This window comes from Rattus norvegicus, chromosome 14, assembly GCF_036323735.1.
Source record: "Rattus norvegicus strain BN/NHsdMcwi chromosome 14, GRCr8, whole genome shotgun sequence".
Classification (NCBI taxonomy): Eukaryota; Metazoa; Chordata; class Mammalia; order Rodentia; family Muridae; genus Rattus; species Rattus norvegicus.
In genome coordinates this window covers 85,013,871-85,040,098 of record NC_086032.1, presented here as the reverse complement: position 1 = coordinate 85,040,098, position 26,228 = coordinate 85,013,871, and the positions used below count along the sequence as shown (strand labels likewise).

Below are 26,228 nucleotides of genomic sequence, written 5' to 3'. Positions count from 1 at the left end.
AGCACCCTCATCTCTCCCATTCAGGAGGGAACAGGATTCAGTCATTTTGGGCACATTTTCCCCCTGGCTTGTCTCCTCTTTGTGTGAAAAGGCAAGGTCAGCGTAAACACCCCCTAGCCTGCTTCTGGCAGAGCTAATAATGTTAGGAGAAAAACAGTCAGAGCCAGCCGGAGTGAGAGGGCCCGCATGGTGCAGGCAGAGACAGGCCAGGATCCATCCAAGTCCCACATGGGCCTGCTATGGTCACTTCAGTTTAGCTAAGACAGGCCAAACAAGGACCACTTCCTACCAGCTGGTGTCTAGTACAAGGTAGCTGGAGACAGAAAAGAGGGGTTTGTTCAAACAGGAAAGGAACTTTGGAGTCTCTGCATAGGTGTTCCCTCGATTCCGAGTAGGCAACTGCTCTCTCCAAGAAAGGCGTGGCCCCCACTGAGGTCTGGGCCTTGTCTGCTAGAAGGGAGACTGGCTTTTTCTTATACATAACTCCACGCCTTCTGTTTTTACTTCATTGTAGTTCGTTTCTACCTCTCCTCTTCAGAGAACTGCAGGGTCAACTGTCCTTACTTTCTATGCCCTGGCTTCTCAGGGCTCCTTAAAAAAGTCTGTAAAGGACACACACATGGGTGTGTCTGTCTATGTCTAGTGTGTACATAGGGGTCCCTAACTTGACCAAGCTACTCACAGGTAGACTCTAAGTAGCTGATGTAGCAGGAAGCTGCCGGGAGGACTGGAGACAGAAGGGTTAAATAAGCTACCTCATTTCCTCCCCCAGACCCATTAGCTTCTTAACTCTTGTCCTCAATTCCATAAGCAATGTATCCAGACCTACAGTTCCCTGTAGCCTCCGAGACTGACTTTCCACACCTGGCTCCTGCCCAATGGAATCTTCTGCAGCCATGGGCCAGATCTGCGCTTCTCTCTTCCTCCCCACTTTGAGTCTGTCTTTGGGGGGAGGTGATGTCTGGACCTCAGCTGGCAGACAGGCCAGGCTGAGTCTGGAGGCTGCCTCTTGGCCTCTTTGGCCGATGACTAATCACTAATTAATTAGAACAGTGATGTTTGCCTCCGCCAGCTGCTGTGAGGAGGAAGAACTGCCTGTCAGGATGGTCAGCTGCTGGGCTGATAGCCTCTCTGGGGAGATGGATAGATGAGACTAGAAATGTAGGCACTGAGCTTGCCAGACCTACAGGTCCTACTGCGTGTAATGGGAGTCTCCCATTGCTACCAGGACAAACTGTCACAAACTCAAGAGCTTAAAACAATGCACACTTGGGGTTGGGGATTTAGCTCAGTGGTAGAGCGCTTGCCTAGGAAGCGCAAGGTCCTGGGTTCGGTCCCCAGCTCCGGAAAAAAAAAAGAACAAAACAAAACAATTCACACTTGCTATGCTAAAGTTCTAGACTCTAAAATGGATCTCCTAGGGTTAAAATAAAGATATTGGCAGGACCGGCCCCTTCTGGGTGCCGTAGAAGATGTCATTTCCCTTCCTGTCAAACTCCTACAGACAAATTCCTAGGCACCTGTACCCTTCCTTCCATATTCGATGATGGCCTCTGCATCTCTCTCACCTGTGTGACCATCATATAATCTTTGTCCCCTTCTGCCCCAGCCTGAACAGATAATGTGGGATCACCACATCTCAAGTCACTAACTAGATCATATCTTCCAAGCCTTCCTTACCACATAAGGTGACAGATTCGCAGGTCCCAAGGGTTGGGACATCTATAGGAAGTCATGACCCTGCCTCTTACACTGTCCTGTCTCCCAGCTTAAGATCCCCCCTCAGTCACAACCTCTTCCCTAATTCGCCCTCTGGTCCTGTTGCCCTTATGTTTTATTAGCTCCCTGCATCTAAGAACATTCCCTTGTCAGCAATAGATATGCTCAAGTCTGTGCCACGCCCTCTCCGGCCGTGTCAGTTTATGATCTCTTTTACCTGTGGCCAACTGCAGTCCAAAGATAATATGCAGGAAACTCCATAAACAAGCTAACAAGGAGGTTCAAAGATTCACTTTTTACTTTTAATTATCTACTTATGTATAACTGTGTCTGTGAATGTGCACACATGAGTCCTAGTGCCCTCGGAGTCTAGATGAAGACATCGGATCCCCTGGAGTTGTGAGCCCCCCATCCCCCATCGGTACTGGGAATAGAACTCTGGTCCTTTGCAAGAGCAATATGTACTCTTAAGTGCTGAGCCATCTCTCCAGCCCCTAAAAGAGGCTTAAAACTGTATGTTGCTCTGTATTGTAGGATGAAACACCTCACATCCCTCTTTTGTAAATCCTACTCTTGTCAAGTGTACCCACAATTTACTATACATTAATATATAGTACATGGTGTGTCTACTTCCTGCCCAGTAGCCATTTAGAAGCTATCTGCATTATCAGGTTGACTGGCAAATATCTCAACCTGGCGTTCAAGTAACGTTTGTGCAGTAGCCTAACTGCTCCACGATGCCTAGTGTCCTCCCCTCGGCTCATCTCATGACACAGGCACTCATCATCTCTCCTCACGGGAAAAGCGAGACATGGCAGAGCAGTATATTTTAAAAGAACACTTAGGGGTTGGGGATTTAGCTCAGTGGTAGGGCGCTTGCCTAGCAAGTACAAGGCCCTGGGTTCAGTTCCCAGCTCCGAAAAATAAAAAAATAAAAGAACACTTAGCATGGGGTATTGCTATAATTGTTCTGTTTTATTATTAATTATCACCGTTAATCTCTTACTGTGCCAGATTTCTAAACTAAAGCTCATGACAAGCATGAGTGCCTAGGAGAAACATTATATAAATGGCACCCTTTGTCTCCCAGGTCTTCACGTGTCCTCTGAGGGTCTTGGAAGCATCCCTTACAAGGATAAGGAAAGCTAACTTTGCACACAGAGTTTTAGTGAAAAGTAAGCACATGGAGGACAGAATTAGGGACAAAGGAACATGGTGGGGTGTGCTCAGACCCGTCCTAGGTCACAGCCTTTGCTTTTCATACAGAAGTCTCCCGCATGGCCCACTGTGTGTGCACGGGGCTGGGTGTGTGAGAGGAGGGAGCTCCTGCCATAGGCCGGTCTTTGGTACGCTGCAAATGGGATGCACATCTCCAGACTTCCTGTTCAATGTTGCCTTTCTGAGAAACTTGCATGGGGAAGGCTCAGCAGGAAGGAATATTTTCCCTTGGTTGTTTGTCCTACGAAGGCTCTGAAGTAGGAATTACCTTCAGGGTTTATGGAGTCTTCCAGCTCCTGAATACAGAAGAAAGACCTACTGACGCAGAATCCATGGAGACAGGAGTCAACTTATGTATATGTATGTGTATGTGTATGGGTATGGGTATGGGTATGTGTATGTGTATGGGTATGGGTATGTGTATGTGTGTGTGTATGTATGTGTATGGTTATGTGTATGTGTATATGCATGTGTGTGTGTATGTGTATGTTTATGGGTATGTGTATGTGTGTGTGTATGTGTATGTGTATGTGTGTGTGTGTATGTGTATGTGTATGGGTATGTGTATGTGTGTGTGTATGTGTATGTGTATGTGTATGTGTGTGTATGTGTATGTGTATGTGTATGTGTGTGTGTATGTGTATGTGTATGTGTGTGTGTATGTGTATGTGTATGTGTATGGGTATGGGTATGTGTATGTGTGTGTGTGTGTATGTGTATGGGTATGTGTATGTGTAGGTGTAGGTGTATGTGTATATGTATGTGTATGTGTATGTGTGTGTGTATGTATATGTGTGTGTGTATGTGTATGGGTATGTGTATGTGTAGGTGTAGGTGTATGTGTATATGTATGTGTATGTGTATGTGTGTGTGTATGTATATGTGTGTGTATGTGTGTTTGTGTATGTGTATACACCTGGCCTGCTCTCATAAACAACCTTGACATCGGACTGTTTCTGTGTGCCAAGGATTCTCAGTGCTCCTTCTATTGCCAGTGATGGAGCCTCATGTTGAAGGAAAAAAAATGTTGTCATGGGCAGATTGTCAGGACCGCTCTGGTATGTGTGGTTTAGGAGCCCCTCTGAGGCAGGCCCAGCCCTTTGCACTCCTATAGCCACTGGTTACTGGGGCCCCTGCAAAAGGGGATACCCAAATTAGGATGCCTAGTTAGGTTTGTACTTCAGATAGACATAAGCACCCCATGGGCACTCTATTTTCTTTGCCACATTTAAGGAAAGAGTAACTCGGGGTTGGGGATTTAGCTCAGTGGTAGAGCACTTGCCTAGCAAGCACAAGGCCCTGGGTTCGGTCCCCAGCTCCAAAAAAAAAAAAAAGAAAAGAAAAAAAAAAAAAGGAAAGAGTAACTCCTCAAGTCTTCCTGGGTGAGCCAATTCCATGTGTAGAGCAGGTGTCAGGAGGACTCACCATGTTTGTGAGCTGTTAGTGGCTGTCCCAGTGCTTTAGGGAGGGGCCATTGTTTAGCAGGTACCACGGTATCCACAGCAATATTTTCAGTGACCGAGATGATTATTCAAACACAAATGCATGCCCATTATAGACACTAACAAGAGTTAAGTAACGAGGAAAATGACTTTTAAAATGCTTTGTGTCGTGTGTAAATATTTAGTGACCTGCTTTACCTAGAGAGCGTTTGGTGATAGTTAGTTCATGGGTGGGCATCGTACTTTCTCTCACTTTAACACTGGAGTAATCCTGCCATCGGTAAATTAGCTCCCGAACACGTTTTCAAACTGGCTGCAATGGGGGCTGAAGAGATGTCTCAGTTAGTAAAGTCCTCGCTGAGAAACCATAAGGACCCCAAGTCTGCAACCGGGGCACCCAAATAAAAGCCCGAGTCTGGTGCCATACACCTGAAATCCCAGAGCTGGGAAGTTGGAGGCAGAAGGATTGAATACCTGGGGCTTACTGACAAGTTATTTTTGCCAAACCGGCAAGCTCTAGATTCAGCGAGAAACCTTGTCTCTAACAATATGGTGGCAATGCCAGTGAGATGGCTCAGTAGAGAAAGGAACTTGCTGACAGGTCTAATGGCCTGAGTTTGATCCCCAGAGTCAATATGATGGAAGGAGAGAACTGACTCCTGAAAGTCGTTCTCAGCTTCAGGCATACCATGGCATGCATGAAGCGCACACGCATGCGTGTGGACGCGCACGCGCGCGCACACACACAAACACACACACACACACACACACACACACACACACACACACACATACACACACACATTCTTTTTTTTCTTTTTCTGAGACAGAGTTTCCCTGTGTAGCATTGGCTGTCCTGGAACTCACTCTGTAGACCAGGCTGGCCTCAAACTCAGAGATCCACCTACCTCTGTCTCCTGAGTGCTGGGTTAAAGGCATGCACCACCACCACCACAACCAGCACCACCAGCACCACCACCACAAACAGCACCACCAGCACCAGCAGCAGCAGCACCACCACCACCCAACTCCATTTTTAAATGGCTGCAAATGTCGTGAGCATTCAGGAAGTCTGAGGCCACCTTGGCTGAGATTATCTAGAGAAAGTCAGCAGGTAGACCAGATAGCTTCTTCAACACATTTAGGTGTGGTACAGCCCATTCCATTAAGCCATCTAGGAGAACTTTAACCTCTTGGAAGTGGGCAGAGTGACTTCCATGGATCTGGAGAATTGGATGTCTCCAGGGGCTTGGGGGCAACTTGGCAGAGAAAGCAAATCTTGGGCTAGAGATAGAATTCTATGAGCAGAACTTGGTGGTTTAGGGAGGACCTTGCTGTGGTATGATGTGAAATGTCTTCATATGTTTAAACACCTGGTCCCTAGCTAGTGGCACTGTTTGGGAAGGTTGTGGAGCCTTTAGGAGGTGGAGTTTCCATGAAGGAAGCTGGTTACTGGGAGTGGGCTTTGTCCTATTTTCTGTTTACCCTCAGATTCCTGAATGTGGATACAATGTGACTAGCCAGCCCCGGCTTCTGTCTCCACACTATCCCAGCCTACTGCCTTGTCTTCCCACCGTGAAGGACCATATCCCTTGGGCTGCAAGCCAGGATCAATCAGCCCTTTTTCCACTAAGCTGCTTTTGTCAGGGTTGATTTATCTCAACAACAGAAGAGTAACTCAAAGCTAGTGCTCTCTGCTGAGCTCCCTCACGTGCTGTCTGGTTGGAGTGTTTACAAAGCAGACAGAACACAGCAAAAACCTCCCCTTAGGCCTTCTTCCTGGAGAGCTCCTTGCCTGCCCTCTTCTGGCATAACACTGGGGCTCCATCTCCTTGCAGGGGGCCCTTCTTTCCTCCCTCACTAGAGCTCCCGGCCTCTTCCCTCCTGATCCACCCAGGGTCCCCTCTGATGCCCACTTCACCCTGTTTCCATTCACTTAGACACCCTCTCCCTGAAGCCTAGGGATGACTTGTTATTGCTGCTCTGTCCATTAGGGATGTTGTGCTGTTCCAGATACCCAATTAAACTGAGCACATCGGAAGGTTTGTCATGTTACCTGGCCAACAGCCCAGAGGCCCGTGTTTTTCAGTCTCAGAAAGACTTAGGTTAGCTTTCCTGACTCTCTTGACTTTCCCCTCATGGCTGTCGGATGGACCACAAGTGTCACGGGCACAAACAGTCCAAGCAACTCAGAAGCAAAAGTGTATGGTGTCTCACCCTTCTATGGCTCCAGAGATTGACCTGGCTAGGTTAGAGAGGAACTGAAGAAAAGACAAACACACGGACATTCAGAAAAGCTGGGATGGGGTGCACTGGTGTACTGGGTGCCTGGATGGAGAACCCTCAGCACCCCAGGAGCTCAGTGCACAGTTAAGCACAGAGGTGGAGTCAGTCATTGCATACAGATGAACAAGAAGGTAGGTTCGGCTGATCTGAGTAGGAGCAGTCTCAAGAGGGGAGCAGTCTTCATATGCTAAATATCTGGGGGAAGGGGTTGGGGATTTAGCTCAGTGGTAGAGCGCTTGCCTAGCAAGCGCAAGGCCCTGGGTTCAGTCCCCAGCTCCAAAAAAAAAAAAAAAAAAAAAAAAAGAAAAGAAAAGAAATATCTGGGGGAAAATGGACTGAGGATATTTTCTGCACAAACGATTAGTATCCATATGTGGACCAGAGGAAGACCGCCATTGCTCTGGGCCTTACCCAGGGAAGACTTTTCTGATCCAATAGGGCTGAGACACTAGGGTCCTTGACATAGCAACAGTGTGGTGCATCCACACAGGACTTCGCTCCATCCCTACAAGGGAGAGGCTTCCATCACCGGATATCTCAAGGTCTAGAAAGCAAATCCAGCAGATTTGGACAGTAAGGACCAGCCACGCAGGTTTGGGCCCAAAGCTGGGCATATTCCTGCCTGACCCTGATCAGAATGAAGGGCCTGTGGTCAGGCAGGAAGAGATACTAGCTCTTTAAGGAACAAAAACAGTGTCTGCTCCACCCTTAAGAGCACCACAGCAAGAGGCGAGCCCAAGGACACAGCAGTTCTAAGTCACAGGATATCAGACAAGTTAGACCAGAGGCCAGTGGCCGGCACATCTCCAGGTTGCATTAGCCTCTGGATGGGCCATCGCTGAGCACTGGGTACTCACAAGGGGCCAGGCCTGGCGATCTGGACCTGCAAGAGACACAGCATCCCACTCCCTGGCTCCGTCTCACAGAACACAAAGACCCTAAACACAGAGAGCAATGTGCGGGCTCCAAGAGTGACAGCCACCAGCTGATGTTTGCCCTAAGATCTAAGATGAAGGAGAAGAGGAGCTCCTGCCAGGACTTTGTTCTCAGGGAATGTTCTCTTCTATTCAGTAGAGCCAGCCCGAGTCCAGGAAGCCTTGGCTCTCTTGTCCAGAGGCCTTTCAGGCCACGCTCAGATCACCTTGGTCCCATTAAAACAGAAAATCTTGTGTGGGTGGAAAGATTTGTCTTCTAATCCCTGTGCAGTTCTGTCCCAGGGTCTGTCATCAGATCCCTATCTGATGACAACTGGCAGCAGTTTTGAAGGTACAGATTGCTCATGGAAGAAAGCTAGAAAGAGTCCTTTACCAATCCCAAGACATCCATCCCAGTATCAGAGCTGGGATGACAGCTTCCATGGTCCTAAATGCCCAAAAGGCTTCCCAGGAGACTGCCTATCTGTCTCTAGCATCAGCAGCTCTTCCTTCCAAGTGTATAATATGACTAAAATGAAATCCACTTCTTTGAGCCAGGTGTGGTGATGGCCATAGGTAATCCTGACACTTGGGAAGGGGAGACAGGGGGCTGAGGAGTTCAAGGCCAGCCTCAGCTCCATAGTGAGACCTCAACTCAAAAACTCAAACCAAAACCTAAAGCCATCTTTTTAGGTGCAGTTTGGTCAAATGTAAGCACCATCACCATCAAGACTCCTGCCACTGAGCTGGGCAGTGGTGGTGCACACCTTTAGTCCCAGCACAGAGAGGCAGAGGCGTCTTATTGAGTTTGAGGCCGGCCTAGTCTACAGAGTGAGTTCCAGAGCCGCCAGGGCTACAAAGAGAAACCTTATCTCAAAAAACAAGATAACAACAAAGGACTTGTTCCATCACTCCAAGAGGCCCCTGTTCTGCCTCCACAATGACAGTCACCTCTCCTGCTCCAGTTCTCGAAAATCTCCCTGTTTCCCCCTCTTTAGAATTGCCTTTCCAGAGCGTCTATAAGTAAAACAGTCTGCTGTATCTGGTTCTTTCCCTGGCAGGGAGCTTTGCTACGTCAGCAGCAAGCTGGCCTTTGCCCTTTCCCACTGCTCAGTCGTGTCAGCACCTGGGTTGTTCCCGGCCTCAGCTGTCATGTGTGAAGCCCCCGTGAACATCCTAGCACAAGTCTTTGCATGTACATGGGCGACCATTTGGCAAGCAGAGAGAGAGAGAGAGAGAGAGAGAGAGAGAGAGAGAGAGATGTGTGGAAGGACCCTATGTAAGACTTTTAACCTCAGAAGAAACTCCCAACCTCTTTTCCTCTGCCTTTCCCAGCACAGGGACAGGGGCCCCGTTGATGCACGTCCCCCCAGGTCCTGCTCCTGCCTGGGACCATGCAGTGGCATGCCAGTGTGACTTAACTTCCATTTATCTTTTGACTAATGATGGCATATGTGTTTTGGTATCTACACTGGACATTCTTTGGAGACATTTTCTTTTAAGATAGGGGTGTTATCATCTTACTAAGTTGGCAAGGTTCTTTGTGTCTCCTAGCCTCGGTCCTTTTACCAGGTGCATGTTTGACAAGGCAAGTGACTCTACGTGGAGCCTGACGGCACAAGTCCACACTTGTTTCCATGAACTGTGCCCACACCCTCTCCCCCTATGTCCCATCCCCCTGTATCTCTCCCCCATCACCCAGGTCCTGCTATGTGGTACCCCATCCCTCGGCATCGCTCCCCCATCACCCTGACTCCTGCTATGTGGTACCCCAACCCTCAGCATCGCTCCCCCATCACCCTGACTTCTGCTATGTGGTAGGTACCCCATCCCTCAGCATCACTCCCCCATCACCCTGACTCCTGCTATGTGGTACCCCATCCCTCAGCATCGCTCCCCCATCACCCTGACTCCTGCTATGTGGTATTTCAGTTCATTTGTCCCTCCTTCTAGATCTGTTTCTTTTGGTCTTTTGAGACAGGGTTTCCCTGTGTAGCCCTGACTGTCCTGGCACTCACTCTGTAGACCGGGTCGGTCTTGAACTAAAGACATGCACCACCCCTCCTTCCAGATCTTGTAGGCAGGCAGGTCTTGGATTCTGGGTTCTGGAGATATAAGTGCAGAGTTAGAGCCACAACTGCTCTCCCACCCTGCTGTCACACCAAGGCATATGATGTCCCGCCTCCATACCGCCACATGCGTTCCCTAACAGACAGAACCTCATGACAACAGTGAATGACATCGCTCATTCAATAAGTCACGTTTGTTCCAAGTCACCGGCAAGACTTCCATAAGCGTATTTTTTAGTTGTTTTGAAGACGTGTGTATGCTAGGCAAGCACCCTGCCACTGAGTTATACTCTTAGCCCCATAAGCATAGTTTTTTTTTTGTTTAGCAACTGGGCTTGGCATTTGTATAAAGAGGAAGATTTCCACATCACTCTACACTTCAACTATTGGCTTGGCTTGGCTTCCTCAGTGAATTTTTAAGCAAATTACATTATTTGAAAATTTTCCATTTCTTCTGATTTTTGAAATACATTGGTATAAGTCACACGTGACTCTCCTGCGCCTTCTAAGAACTTTCATCTAGAACTAAATCCCTTTCTTATTCTTAAAGTTCCTTCTTAAAGTCTTTTCTGTTATATTTGATTATATTTGAAAGAGAAAGAGAGAGGGAGAGGGAGAAAGAATACAGGAGAATGCATGGCGCTGTAAGGTCTGAGAATTACTGAAGGAACACCCCGGACTCGGACAGTGTGAGAGAGCGTTTATTCTGCAGAAACAGCCAGCATGCAGGGCGGGGGGCAACCATCCAAGCAGAACGGCGACCCTGAGGGAAGTTCGCAGGCCCCTTTAAAGCCAGTTGGGAGTTTTCTAGTTGTGGTTGGGGCTCCTTCTACAGGATTAGTTGAGTTTATGTTATAGGATATTTGTGCACTTCTGATTGGTTCGTACCTCGAGGGAGAGAGGGTTACCTTAGAGGGACTTTCCCCATATATGTTGTAAGCCCCTGACCAGATGTTGGGACAGTTGCTGATTGGCTGCCCTTTTCCTGCATTTGTTGTTGTTGTTGGGGTTTTTGTTTTGTTTTGTTTTGTTTTTGTTGGTTTTTTTTTTTTTTTTTTCCTGAGAAGCCTAGGCTGACCTGGAAAACTGAAGCTTAAGGCCTAATATGGCTGCCTGCTAAAACGGAGTGAGTTAGGTCCTCTCAATACCACACACATTTAGAGGTCAAAGGACAGCCTTGGCTGCCATCCTGCCATCACTGTTGTGCAGGTCAGGGTATCTGCCTCAAAATCATCCGGGGTCATCTCACTTTCGGCATCTAGCGTTTACGTGGGTTCTGCTCATGGAAACTTAAACTTCGGTCTTCAAACCATTAAAGCAAGTGCTTTGCCCAGCGAGCCATCTCCCAGCCTGTGATAACCTAACTTTTAAAAATCTTTTTTTTTTTTTTTCGGAGCTGGGGACCGAACCCAGGGCCTTGCACTTGCTAGGCAAGCACTCTACCACTGAGCTAAATCCCCAACCCCAACTTTTTTTTTTTTTTTGGTTCTTTTTTTTTCGGAGCTGGGGACCGAACCCAGGGCCTTGCGCTTCCTAGGTAAGCGCTCTACCACTGAGCTAAATCCCCAGCCCCAACCAACTTTTAAAAATCTAAGAAAGGTTTATTTATTTTACTTCCAGGGTCTGAATGCTTTGCCTGCGTAGGTGTCTGTACCACATGCGTGCCTGTACCCACAGAGGTCAGCAAACCACCATGTGGGGGATGGGGATTGAACCCAGTTCCCCCTCAAGAGCCACAAGTACTCTTAACCACTAAGTCACATCCCCATCACTGTTTTTGCGGTCTTTTTAAACACGTGGGTTTGGATCTGAGAGTAGAGGTTAGGGTCTCAGGTCACTGAAGCTTGTGACTTTGAGACTAGCCTAGGCAACGTTGAGAAACCCCATTTCCCCCATTTCAAATAAAAACAAATTTGTGTCTGTCAATCAAGCTTAGAGTATTATTTTTTTTTTCTTTTTTTCAGAGCTGGGGACAGAACCCAGGGCCTAGCAAGCGCTCTACCACTGAGCTAAATCCCCAACCCCACTATTTTTTTTCTTATCATCACTGACTTCTTTCAATTTTCTTTTCATGCCCTGGATCTTCTTTAAGCTTCTCCGTTTTCACAACCGAGTGTCCGGTTGCTTTATCAATTGCTTTTCCCACAGTGGAACCAAATACTTGGCAGAGCCACAGAGGGGAAGAAGGATTGGTTAGGCTCGTGGCTATGGGAAACACAGGGAATGTGGGAAGGCTCCTGCCTGTGACACTGGGAGAACACTGGGGTTTGCTCACTTCTGGGCAGATCCGAAAGATGGGGCAGGAATCAGAAACAGGTGTCAACCCACTTCTACCTAAGTCACACCCAAAGCTTCCAGACACTCCCAAAACCAGCGCAGAGAGCCGGGACCAAGGGTTCAAACACAGCCTGTGAGGGACCTCTTACATTTGGATGTTGCTTGTCCACTCTACTTTTATTACCAGGGGACTCCACGCCTTAAGTCTCAGCTATCAGAGACAGAGGTGTCTCTTCTCACACATCCGGAATTGCTCCAACCCCCTTCCCTCCATCCCCTGCTTTCTCCTACACAGGGGCTACAAGACCTTTAAGAAACAGAATCCAGCAGAAACCCCTCAGCGTCGGTGCGGTGGCACACTCCATTAATCTTAGCACTCAGGAGGCAGAGGCAGATCTCTGTGAGTTCAAGGTCAGCCTGGTCTATATAATAAGTTCCAGGACAGTCAGGGCTATATAGTAGGATCCTGTCTAAAACAAAACAAACAAACAAACAAACCACGAAAGTACCCACAGTAGCTGGGTGGTGGTGGCACAAACCTTTAATCCCAGCGCCCAGGAGGTGGATATCTGTGAGTTTGAGGTCTGGTCTACAGAGAGAGTTCCAGGATAGCCAGTGCTACTTGGAGAAACCCTGTCTCGTAAACAAACAAAAAAGAACCCACAGTCTCTCTTATGTTCTCCAAAGAGCCTACAGTATGCCCACTGGTACTTCCCGTTTCTTTTTCTTTTCTTTTTTTTTTTTAAAGTTTATAGTTTACTGGTCCTATTTCCAGACACTGGCACCATTACAGAGGATGAGGTCCCAGAAGAGGCTCCACTCTATCTGCTGCCATCCAGTTTCTAGCTCACTTCCTGCCAGCACCACCATTGGCCTTGGCAGCTGGACCCCCACCCTACTCTGTTCTGAGGCCCTTCCTGTTTTTCTCAAGGTCTTTTGCTTCTCATAAAGGCCATGTGTTAGGCTCATGCATAATTGCAAAGCACATTGTCCAAATACCAAGACAACTGGCTTGACGGTGTACATTTTGACTAGCATGAGCTAATGTCCGTGTTTGGTACCGTTGCCTTCCTTGGGGGAAGGACATCCACGACCATTCGTTCCCTTGGTAGTAAACACTTAGTCATGAACTTCCTGTCCTGGGCAGCTACTAAGTTATCTATGATGACAACAATCTTTCAGTACCCAAGGAGGGGAAGAAAAGGCCGCCAGTTTGAATTTCAACTAAACCATTTCTCTCTTGTTTGCTGGACACTAAGCTCCGTGGAAGTTAAAGATCAGTTTCTAGAAGTTCTTGCTTAGGTAGCCCATGTAACTAAAGCTGGAAGAAGGCAGGGGAGATTAGCAAGACCGTGCAAAGGATGTGTGGAGTGTTCTGTATTTCCTGAACACAGTTGTCCTGAGTACTGCAATGAATTTAGGTAGACAGACGGACGGACAGACAGACTGATAAAATACATAAATCACTTTCATAACTCAGATTGAGCATAAACTCGATACTCAGCAGTATTGAAAACTAAATGATCTTATATCCTGTTCAAATCTCTTGCTGATCATCAGTCCTGGACCCTGTGTTGATTAGGACAAACCTCGTTACTGTAACCAGTCTTATGTAAGACTGTATTTCTCATCGCATAAGTCAGTGTGGGACATCTGACAGCCCAGACTCTCCACATTGTTGGGAACCCAGACCTCCTCAATTCCATGACTGTGCCCAGTCCCTAAAGCCAAATCATTGCCTGTGTCTAGCCAGGGAAAGTTGGGCAGAGATATTCTCTTCCTAAGTGTGTGGACCTGGAAATTCTCTGGAGCCAGCTTGCTATAAAGAAGGCTGAGAAAGACAGAGTAGCCAGGAGCTCAGCATCCTCACCACAGTGGACAAAGGGGTCATGGATTTGGGCCACAGGTAATGACCTCTTCCATAGCCCGCTCCCCCGTGTGCTTCCCCTGTGTGTCACATTCCCATGCACACTTCCTTCTCACACATAGAATACACATCCACCAATGCAGTTCCTGAATTCAAAGCAAAGCACAGGATCTGGGAGGCTGGAGACAGGGCTCTCCGTGCGTGCAGACCATGCTGGTAATCGGTAATGAAAAACTAACAATCCACCAATAGGAGCTTGGATAGAGGACCGTCGTTAGGTCTCCATCGCTGCCATAAATATACTTGATACAATCAACTTGTAAAAAGGAAAAGGTTTACTTTAGCTCACAATTTTTAAACTGTCTCCATTTTTGACTAGTTAATCCTGCTCCTTGGGACTTGTGACACGGTCCTGATGTGAGATTGCCATGAAGCGACATGCGGCTAGAAAGTTAAAGAAAGAAGAGGAAGGGCTGGACTCACACTGTGCCCTCCTGGGGCACCCCACCCATGATGTAAAGAGTTCTCTATCCCTATTGGACCTTGGGAGGACATTTAAGAACCAAACTTAAGTGTCAGCTTCCGCTCAGAAAGAGAAAGAGGGAGAAACCGATGCATGGCACTGAGGTGTGGTATCGTGCAGGACCTGGGCATGAGCCTTCAAACAGTCTCGGTCGGTCCTCTGTGAAGAGCTCACACCCTCCCCAGCCTCAGCACCCCCTTTGGAAGACAGTGGGACTCTGAGTGTACACCGTCCTTTCATGACCCACTGCCTACCGATAAACTGTGGGTCCCAAGAGTTACCTTTTGGTTTGAATGATCAAAGACTTCTTTTCAAGCCAAGCCTGTAGGGTTTTCATGAGAAACTGCCAATGGTTCCTCTCACCCTAACTTTTAGTTCTAGCTTCTCCTAACAGAGGGACTTAGAGGCATGTGGAATAGCACACTGGGGTAAGAAGTCATAATCTTCAGCCAGTGTGAGCCCCTCTGTTTAACTGAGGAGTCCAAGGCTAGCCTTTGCCATGGTTTCTTCGGGAATAACTCCAGTGTTAGAGCAGTCAAGAAGTACTTAACTGTCCTGGCACTGTTTGGGTCCCACACAGCACCTGTAATATCTGTAACCATGCCAGGCCCCTGCCAGGGAAATGCTGACTGAGAGAACAGAGCGAGATTGTGATTAAGGAAGTAAAAACCCTGCTTATGATGAAAATGGAAGGCTTTTTAGTCAGTCTCTCCTTTATTGTGATGGAATATGGATGCCGTAAAGTCTGTCATTGTAACCATAAACTGTGTGTGTGTGTGTGTGTGTGTGTGTGTGTGTGTGTGTGTGTGTGTGTAGAAGAGGGGGTCAGAACCCTTGGAGCTGGAGATACAGATCACTGTGAGCCACCTAGTGTGAGTTCTGAGAGCCAAATTCAGGCCTCTGGAAGAGCGGCAAGCAGTCTTAACCACTGAGCCATCCCTCCGGAGTCCATTTTAACCATTTTTAAAACTACAATTTGGTGGCATTGATCACTAACGACATTGCATACCTCCTCACTATTTCCAAAATGGTTTTATCATTCCATTCAGAAACCCACTAACTTCCTATTCCCCACAGTCTTAGCAGGCACTGTTCCTTCTGTTTCAATGAATTTCCTTCTTCTTTATTTACAAAACAGGAGTTATCATTTATCTCTCTATATAAGGCTTATTTTGCTTATCATAATGTTGTTGAGGTTGATCTGTGTTACAGCATGTATCAAAACATCACTCTTTTTCATGGCTGGATAGCATTTCCCAGTTTACACAGACACCTTTTCTGTCATTCACCAATGGGTAGGAAGTTGGGGTATGTCTATGTTTTGGCTGTTATGAATAATATTCCTATGACTGACCTGGCATACAAGAATTTGTTTGAGTCCCCACTTCCGGTTTTCAAGAGAGTGTACTTAGATGTGCAATTGCCAGGTTGTACAATATCCTCTGTTTAAATTTACAATGAATCACCAAACTTGTTTTGCACAGCAAACGGAATTATTTATACATTTGCGTGTGTATTTGCATACTCACTTACATATTAATTTGCATACACATTTACATACAAGTGATCTAAACTCTCTCCTCTGCCAATACTTCATCATGGCCAACAACTCTTGCTATTTTCTGGCCCCCTCCTCGGGCCCCTTTAAGATAACTGTCTCAGTGGGCATGGGAGGGGGCTTCACAGTTACGATTAGCATTCCTCAGATGACTATCAATGTCTGTTCATGCAATTTTTGTCTGTTCTTAAATCGTCTTCAGAAAAGGGTCCTAATCTTTTGCCCAATATATGGGGTTGTTTGCCTTTTTGTTGGTGCTGTTGGGTTCTAAGAATCTTTCTTATTGGTGAATGTGAATTTAGCTGTTCCTTACTAGATGCAAGATTTACAAATACTTTCTTCCATTCAACCATCTCGTCATAGTGCCCTTCTGCCTTCTAAGGCTGTTGTCTGTTGCTGTCGTTATCCAAGATGGGGCTCTTGCTCTGTTGCCCAGATCGACCTTGAGCCTCTAGGTTCAAACGATCTTCCTGCTTCAGTCTCCTGAGCCTCTAGGCCTATTGGAACAGGTCACCATACATGGCACCGGGACATTTATGAAGTCTGATTGATCTGTGACCTCTTCTAACAGTGCCCTTCATGTCACATTTAAGAAGTTATTCCAAGGGGTTGGGGATTTAGCTCAGTGGTAGAGCGCTTGCCTAGCAAGCGCAAGGCCCTGGGTTCGGTCCCCAGCTCCGAAAAAAAAAAAAAAGCTATTCCAGGGCTGGGTGTATGGCTCAGTGGTAGAGCACTTGCCTGTCATAAAGACCTAGACTTGATCCTCCACACCAGAAAGAAGTTCAAAAGAGGCCACTGTTAAATCCAAGATGTAGCCCATATCTTCCAAGAATGTTCTAATTTCACAATTTTTTTTTTTTTGGTTCTTTTTTTCGGAGCTGGGGACCGAACCCAGGGCCTTGCGCTTCCTAGGTAAGCGCTCTACCACTGAGCTAAATCCCCAGCCCCATTTCACAATTTTAATCCTTTTCTTTTTAAATTAACTTCTGATTGGCGTACAAAGATTTCATTGTGCTATCTCCACACATATATAACATTGCCACCTGATTCCACCTACGCTTTGGTCCACATCAAGGTCATTTTTATTATGATATTGGGAAAGAATTCAACTTCCTTCTTATGTATCAAATGGATACCAAATTTATGCTACATCTTTTGCTAAAGGGATTGGTTTTCTTCCACTGAATTCTCTTAGCACCTTTGTCAAAAATCAAGCCATGTGCAGGGATACATTGTTACTGTGCACTCTGCTCTTTGCCACTGAGTTGTCTGTCTGTCATTAAGCCAACATCTATCATAATACTCTTGGTTACTATGACACTTTGTAGTAACTTTGAAACTGGAACTATTTGGTGTTTTGGTTTTTTTTTTTTTTTCAAAATTGTTTTTAATATTCAGGGTTCTTTGAGGTTCAATATTGATTTTAAAATAAGTTTTTTTTTTACTTCTGCAAAAATCATAATTTGGAGAGTTAGGGACTGTGGAGAATCTGTGGATCTCCACACGTGGGGTAGTGTGGTTCCCCCAGGGCTATTGTCATCCATTTGCTGTGATGCCCTCGCTCCTTTCAGCAACATTTTGCAATTGTCAACTACTTCATTCTCAGGGAGCTTTTGGTTTTTTTTGGTGCTGATGTAAATGGAGTTACTTTTACATTTTTTTTTCTGGTCACTTGCTGCTGGTGTATAAAAATACAACTTTGCGTGATGATCTTTAGATCCTGCAACTCTGGCGAATTAACTCTGGGAGCATTGACTCAGGGATTTTTATGGATCATCTGTGACCTTCTACAGACACAGTGACGTCTTCTGAATTAGAGAGAGTTGAAGGTCCATTTGGATACTGAAGAAAAATTTGTATTCAGCCACTTGAAAACCGCAGAATCTTTTTTCCACAGTCTGGTGTCTGGGGAGTCCAAGATCAGGCTGTCGTGTGGTCACATCCCGTTCCCCATGATTCATTTTCAGTATCATACGGTGCAAGGTCGAGAAGCTCTCGGGACCTCTTACATAGATGCATCCCTGATGGCTCTGCCCTTGTGACCCAGTGAGCTTTGAGAGGCCTCACCCTAAGGTCCTCCCACTGGTAGGATTCTACCTATGGGCTCTGAGAGTAAAACACATCAGCACTGCAGCCCTTTGCAGTTTGGGTATTTTTTATTTGTTTTTCCTCCCCCAATTATTCTGGCTAGACATTTCAGTAGTGTGCTGCTTAGAAGTGGTTTCCTTGTCCTTGTTCCTGACTTAGTGGAGAAAAATGTGAGTATTTTGCTGCTGAGTATGACGTCAGCTGTGTGCTGTTATTTGTGCCACGTGAAGGGACATATTCACAGGTTCCTTGGACTAGGACTTTATAGGAACCACAACTCTATCTTCTTATGCTGTCCTACCCCACCCTGGATCCCCTCTCAACCAGAGGGCATTTCCCAACTTTCTGTCTAGAACGTCTCCCTGTAGCATTTCCTGTAGGGCAGGCTTACAGGGGAATTCATCCATCTGGTTTGGTTCATCTGTATCTTAATGTTTCCTTTCTGTTGGAGAGAAGCTTTGGAGGCAGTGGCAGTGCTAGGTTAGATGCTGCTGGCTGGCCTGTCCAGCTTCTGATGCCAAATGGCTTCTCGGTTTCCGGGAGCTGTGGATCCCTTGTGTGCCACACTTCACTCTTCGGGAGTAGATTTCAAGTGTCTCTGCCTTTTGACACTGTGACTACAATGTGTCCAAACTGGGATCTCTTGGAGTTTCTCCTGCTAGGAGCTCTTGTGTATGTCTGTACCTTTCTTTATACTTGGAAACTGTTTCACTGCTATTTCTCCAACTAGTCTCTGCCCCAATCACCCTCTCCTCCTTCTAGAAGCCATTGTCTTTAAGATAATATGTTTGATGGGTCTCATGGGTCCTGTTGGTTTCCTTCATTTCCTCTTCCTTTCCTTTTTCTGTTCCGCAGACCAATTACTTCCAATTGCTTGGTTTCCAACTTCCTTGCTTCTAACGTAGGCCCATCAAAGCCTGTGATTAAAGTCTGCAGAGATGGCTCAGTGGTTAAGAGCACTGACTGCTCCTCCAGAGGACCCAGGTTTGATTTCCAGCACTCACATGGGGACTTACAAGGTTGTCAGTAAGCCCAGTTCCATGGGATCCAGCACCATCTTTCTGGCCTCTAAGGGCCCCCAGCACACACATGGTACATACACAGACATACACGCTGTTAAAACATCTCAACATATAAAATAAAGTATCTGCCTTTGAGCCCTTCAGTGATGTTTCCACATCTGTTATACTTTTTTTTTTCCTTTTCTTTTTCTTTTCAGAGCTGGGGACCGAACCCAGGGCCTTGCGCTTGCTAGGCAAGCGCTCTACCACTGAGCTAAATCCCCAACCCCTTCTGTTATACTTTTAAGCCCTCAAATTTCTATTGAGTTTTTAATACCTTCCATGCTTTTATGATCATCTTTACCTGTTGACACATGTCTCTCCTGACTTCCCTTAATTCTCCATCCACTAAGCATGTCTAAGACATCTGACTCCACATCTGAACTTCTGACTACTTCCTTCCTTCCTTCCTCCCTTCCTTCCTTCCTTTCTTTTTTACCGTGATTCCTATATCCTCACATACACACATGTTCGTCTCTACAGAAACATGACTGATAGAATTATATATTAAAAAGGGATTTACTAGGGGTTGGGGATTTAGCTCAGTGGTAGAGCCCTTGCCTAGCAAGCGCAAGGCCCTGGGTTCGGTCCCCAGCTCCGAAAAAAAGAAAAAAAAAAGGGATTTACTAGAGTGGCTTACACCATATGGTCTGGATGATCCAATAGTGCCTGGAGAGGCTGAAAATCTGGTAGCTACTCAAGACATGAGTCTAGATGTCTCCTCCACTGTCCTGGAATGGGGCTGAAGGCAAGGATGACTCCTGGAGAGGCAGGGCTCTCAGTGAAGAAAGACAACTGCAATGGACAGCAGCAGAGCAGATGAACTTGGCATCAAGACAGAACCGCTCGGATCCTCACCTGGACTCGCTCCGTTTCCACCCCAGGCTCCGCCCCGTGTTCTCCCCACCCCCACCCCCGCCTCGCAGTCTGCCCCATCCCCCATTCCGTGCCCCGCCCCCTCGCCCGCGGCACGCCTTGCACTCTGCCCCGCCCCCATTCCATGCCCTGCCCACTGCCCTATTCCCACCCCATGCAGAGTTCCGGCTTCTCAGTGTCACTCCTGACAGTTCCCCCAGACCTTCATCCCCTCCCGCTCTCAGAGACAAGCAGACTAGCCACCACATTCCCTCACCTGCCAGTAGCCCAAGCCTCCACCACATCTGTTTCCCACGGAAGCAGCTCTGAGGTTCTTTCCTGACTCACGGTGGGATTAGTCTTAGAATGCTCCCTCCACGAAGTCTTGAACAAATGATCCCAGTACCTGGGGAAGTGTCAGTGGGAGGATCATGAGTTTGAGACCATCATAGCTCATACAGCAAGACCCTGTCACGAAGGAGGAGGGGCACTTCGGAAGGCGCTTAAATCTTAACAGTGTTGGAATCAGAATGGCCTGGGTTTCAGTCCCACTGAGTGGTTTGCAACTGGAGCCTCCTTGTAAATCGCTTAACTCTTATGGGCTTCAGACTCCACAAAGCGCATAAGCTGTAATTTGGTTAAAACTCTGCCACAGCATCCTTCGCGAGGTCGCCGATGACCTCAGACTAGCTGCGGCATTTGTCAGGGTGAGCTCTGCTGTCTCTTAGTCTATCTCCCTTCTGCCCTCCAGCCCCAACATCCTTGTCACAAGCCACTCCCTACCGTCTGACACCTCCCACTCACCAGGCCTATGGCCTGCCCCTTTACACAAAGGCCTGGCCAATTTCTAGTTCACTCTGCGCTAAGCAAACACTTGCAACACTCCTTGGCCTCCACAGCCCATTGCATCAGTGTGCCTGTACCTGGAACTAGACTAATACTGAGGGCAGCCAGAGAGCAGGCCAATGGGGGTGGGCTGGCACTGTGGGCCCCCTGGCATCCACTCTACTTCCCTCTAGATAAGGGCCCTGGAAATTTGGCCAATTTAACTGTGAATCAGGGCCTTGGACCTTTTGTACAAAAATTAGCGATACCCCTCTAATCTGTTCTTTTTTTCTTAATTTAATTTTGAAATCATACTCAAGCCATGTGTGGTGGCTCCTGCCTTTAATCCCAGCACATGGGAGGCAGAGGCAGGTGGGTCCCTATGAGTCTGAGGCCAGTTTGGTCTACATAACAAGATGTAGAAAAAAATATATATATATTATTATATACACACACATATATGTATATACTATTCATATTTACACCATTATGGTGGCCCATTTGTATATTTCCTTCAACATGAATATCATCAACATCTCATACGCATATCCACAGCAAAAACACATCATTAACAATATCAAAAAGAGAACCATTTGCTTCATGTTGACAACGTGTTAACAACCCCACCCCATTTTTAAAAAATTACTTTCAAGACTTGGAGACTCAAGACAAATTGACTTTATGCTCCTGCGTGGTTTCTGTGGGTCCAGCAAGTGGTCTGCCTTATGGTCTCTCCCGAGGCTTAGTCAAGGGGGTAGGCTGGGTGACAGCATCAGGGAGCTTGACCATGGCTGATAGATCTTCTGTCAACACGGCAGACTATCAGAGTCTTCACACTTTTTCCTCCCAGTGTTATAGGGACACCTTCTTCCCACGTCCTACTCGCACCTGATGGCACTTGGCCTCCTTCAGAGGGAACAGACTGAGAGAGAGAAAGACAGGAGCCGGGCTGGAGAGATGGCTCAGAGGTTAAGAGCACTGTCTGCTCTTCCAGAGGTCCTGAGTTCAATTCCCAGCAACCACATGGTGGCTCACAACCATCTGTAATCAGGTCTGGTGCCCTCTTCTGGCCTGTAGTTGCATACATGCAGGCAGAAAGCTGTATGATGTATACATAATAAATAAATAAATGGTTTTTAAAAAGAAAGACAGGAGCCACAGTGTCTTGTGGCATAGCAGTCATCGTTTCTGCAAGATCCTATCCATGTCCCAAGATAGACCTGTGCACACAGCGGGTGTAGCTGAAATGTGTACCAGGTCAGTGTCTGATAGAAATTGCAGGAGGGTGGCTGTAATCCCTTTAAAAAGACCACCATTGCCATCTTTGCATGCTACACTAGTTACCTTTTGCTGGACAATGTCTGCTAAGAAACAATTTAAGGAGAGCCTTATTTTGGCTTCTAGTTTTAGGGGGACACAGTCCTTCATGGCGGGGAAGAGATAGCTGACCATGAGACAGCTGGTTTCACACTGAGTCCACAGTCAGGGAGCAGAGGGAAGACAGGAAGTGGGGTTGTTATGGGGGCTGCTTAAATCCAACATAACTCAAACACCAGGTCCATGCAGGGGATAAAAATGTCTTGTAATCAAGCCAATACTATTATATCAGGGCCATGAGGCAGACTCTGGAGCTGAACTGCAACAATGAGTCAGAATATTGAAGCTTGCAAACCCCAAACAGCTGTGCCAAGTTATTGTTACAAACGTGAGCTTAGTTTAACCCTGCCAACAAGATGGAGGTTATCCTTGAGATGGCCGGACTCAGACAACTGTCTCCTTACAGATTGTCTCTGAGATGGCCAGGGCTCAGATACCTCTGTCCTAACAACAGAAGCTGTTCAGCTGTTGGAAGGTTCCCAACTCCCCTAGCACCTGGGACCTTGAACTTAGTTTCCTCTATGATTAAACGGAGTCTGAAAACTAAATGGCAGTATTTAGAACAAGTTTCTTTTGCTTGTCCCCAACAGGGTCTGGCAATAAACCCATAAAACCTGCCTCCCAGTGACTCGCTTCCTCTAGTGAGGCTCCATCTCCTAGAGGTTCCATAACATTCCAAAATTGACAGCATCCCCAGCTGTGAGGGACATGTCATATGCTAACATTAAAAATCAGCCTGAGAGCAAGAGAGAGGGCTTGGCATTCACTGGCTGCCCTTCTGGGTTCCAATCCCAGTATCCACATAGTGGCTCACAACCATCCGTAACCCGTTCTCAGGGTATCCAATGACCTCTTCTGGCTTCCTCTAGTGCTGCACACACATAACATACTGACACGCATGCGGGCAGAACACCCATATACATAAAAAAAAACCAGATCAATATTTCAAAAATATTTTTGTTTTAACATTTTAGAATTATTAATATTATTATCATTATTATATGTGTTTATAGCGCCCTTGTCAAGCTCAGAAAGCTCTGTGGAATTTGTTCTCTCCATCTTTCTCTTTATGTGTATGGATGTTTTGCCTGCACGTATGTCTGCGCACTATGTGTGCCTGGTGCCCAGAGAGGCCAAAAGAAGGAAGTAGAGTTACAGAAAGTTGTGAATCATTACCACGTGGATGCTAGGAATTGACCCTAGGTCCTTTGGAAGAGCATCCAGTGCTCTTAACTGCTAAGCCGTCTCACAGCCCCCTCTCCTTCATCTTTACCTGGCTCCAGAGATCAAACTCAAGTCACTAGGCTTCCACGGCAAGCGCTCTACCTGCTGGGCCATCTTGTCGCCCTTCACATTACCTTTGTTGCGACTGCACGGACTGCGCAATGCTGTGGCCCTCTTTTGATACTAGAATGACTACGTTTGATTATCAGTTATCACGCCTGTCCTGCTGTCACCTCAAGGTTCATGAAAAGAAGACCCGGCCATGCGTATGAATTGGCTTCTTGCACAAGGCACGGGGGTGGGGAAGGGAATGGCTCACTGGGTAAGAGCGCTTGAGGTGCAAGTGAGAGAACCTGAGTTTGAATCCCCAGAACTCACACAAAAGCCAAGCACGACTCTATGTTACTAAAACACCAGAATCTGAAGGACAGAAGCAGGCAGATCCCCGCAGCTCACTGGACAGCCAGCTTAGCTGAAAACATAAACTTCTTGTTCAGTGAGAGACCCTGTCTCAAGCGATGAAGCTGGCAAGGGATAGACCAAGACACACGTACCCTCCTCTGGCCTCCTCTTTTGCATGTCAGCACATAGGTGCATGCACATGCACACAAACAACATACATACACACATGATTCTATACAACTGCATGCATGCGCACGCACACACAGGCATGCATCTGCACACAAGCACCACACACACATGCATGTACACACACATGCATACACGTGTACATACATGTATATATACACGTGCATGTACACACATGCATACATGTGTATATACATGTATGTATACACATGCACGTACATACACAAGCATCCACCTGCACACAATCATGCACGTGCACACACACAAGTGCACTCACACACTCACGTGTGCACGCAAATACATGATAGGAGAAAAAGAAGGTGTAGGGTTACCAACTAGGACAGAAAATGACTCATTCAGTCCGCTCACTTCCCTCTATTAAAGAAAAGATGAAGATGGGAAAATGTCCTAACTCGTGGCTGCAAAGCTCTACCTTTCCCCAAGCCCTAAGCACACACGGTGTTCATGCTGCTTTTTGGGTCCTGTACATCCATCATGAGATCTCATCCCTAAGGCATCTTCTGTCCTGCTCCCTCCTCTCCGGAGGCCTATCATGACTCTTGAGTGTAGGAAGCACGTTGTGTTACGTGTCCTTACTACAGGATGGTGCTCCAGGACGAGGTGGATTCACAGGAGGGTGGGTATGAGCTGCTAGAATCTTGTCCTGGGTGCTTAGCCAGCTAGACCCCACTCTTCCCTCAGAGGTGCAGTGAGTGGAAAGAGATCACTCCTTGGGACACGTTCTGGGAGGACACTTATTGCTCATACACAGTCTTAGCTGAGACAGCAATCGGCTCGGTTTGTCTCTGGCTTTGCATTGGTTCACACCCCTCCTCCCACCTCCCAGAGGTGAGAGTGAAAGGATTTGCCGCCTCCTCCTTCTCTGTGCTGTGGCTTGCCCCAGGAGACAGAGAAAGACCCCCAGGCAACTGGTCCTTGGCCTGGCTGGTCCACCCCAAATTCAGACATGAGCACAACCCCCTGAAGCAAAGAGGCTCAGAGCCAGGGGTTGGGTAGTCAGGGACTTGTCATATGAGGTCTGGTGAGGCCAGCTTTGCTCTATTTTGGGAAAGCGATCAATCGTGTCAAGGGGTGACCATACTGGCCAATCTTGGGAGAACCTGGCATTCCGACAGGCACCCTATGTACCCTGACCCACTTGCCAGTGGCAGCTAATTTTAGCAGAGCTTGGAGATGCCAGCAAGTGCAGAGGATGTTGGGGTCACTCCTGGCCAAACCCAAAGAAAGGATTAAGAGGTGTCTGAACCTCATAGAAGAGTCCAGAATGTCCTGGGCGTTGCTGTCACAAAACCTAACGGCCTCTTCCATCCCATTTATGGCTGTTTGGGTTCAAGGCAACTTAAGGAGATTCTATAACAGTAAAACAAAAAATCTGATTAAAACGCATATTGTTTTACTTGGGGTGGGGGGTGTCAGGGCAGCCAGAGGACCTGAATCTACTCCTGCTTGTATATGCACAGGTGCCCTTCCCATCTGCCCCCCACCCCCGCCCCATGCCATGGCCAAGTTCTGTCTTTTCCACAGCTTGGCTTCTCCTTCCCACCCAAGTTCCATGGTGAAGCCCCAGACTGTGTGACGAGCATCGTCAACCCCTCCGCAGGTGAAATCCCACGAGGATCCCCCACTATTCACAAGTCTGAAGCCTCGCTGGCACACAGGGCTCCTCATGCCTACCTGTTTCGAGGTGCCCGATTTTCATCTTCTTTAACCAGTCTGAAGGGTGGGGTGGGAGTGGGCAGGCTCCAGCCACCTCATTAACCTCTCCACAGCAAGTCCAACCAGTGTTCTGTCATCCTGTCTCATAGCCCTGTCCCTGTGGCCTTTGTCAAACCCGACCCCACGTGGTTCTTTGTCCTGGCCCTGGCCCTGGCCCTGACCTTGTGACACTAGGCAGGGTATTTCAGGAGCCACCCCTCAGGCCCGTTAGTGCGGAAGTCCTTGGCTGCCTATCTTTTGCAACACTCAGCCAGACAGTCCTCACCTGCAACAGGTGGCCTCAGGAGTCAGGAACATCTCTACTTCCCCAACGACCCCTGGGTTGTCCTCTCAGAGATGGCTATGGATACTACAAGGTGTGGAGCCCAGTTGTTGACTCTGGTAAGGGCCATTCACAGGCCAAAGGCCTTGAACTGGGGGTTAGGGGGAACCTTGAGAGCAGTATGCTCAGGTTGGGGAGAGGGATTGCTGCAATGGCCCTTGAAGGATGGGTGCGATTCTGTAGGAGACCTGGATGTGCCCCTTCTTCCCCGCATCCCTCCTCACTGGTGCCATGATTGTCTAGCTCTTGAGGAGTCCAAGGGGGCTTGTTTCTGGGAT

At 47.4% G+C, this 26,228-nt stretch overlaps 1 protein-coding gene and 1 long non-coding RNA gene across 5 annotated transcripts in view; one reads left to right on the top strand and one right to left on the bottom strand.

Annotated features, from left to right (window-relative positions):
• Gck (glucokinase) overlaps positions 1-26,228 on the top strand; it is a 42,080-nt gene that overhangs the window by 1,000 nt on the left and 14,852 nt on the right. For 2 of the 4 annotated variants that reach the window (NM_012565.2, NM_001270849.1), the window contains exon 1: positions 25,857-26,009. The exons of the other annotated variants lie outside the window; for them this stretch is intronic. In NM_012565.2, the coding sequence (NP_036697.1) occupies positions 25,965-26,009 (45 nt within the window). In that variant the 5' untranslated portion in view covers positions 25,857-25,964. Of the gene's footprint in view, positions 1-25,856; positions 26,010-26,228 lie in introns of those variants that run through there. 4 annotated transcript variants of the gene reach the window in all.
• Positions 1,323-26,128, bottom strand: LOC120096653 (uncharacterized). Its single transcript, XR_010057739.1, has 2 exons — positions 25,587-26,128; positions 1,323-20,283 (listed from the first exon to the last, which is right to left on the bottom strand). It is a non-coding gene; the product is annotated as an uncharacterized LOC120096653 (long non-coding RNA).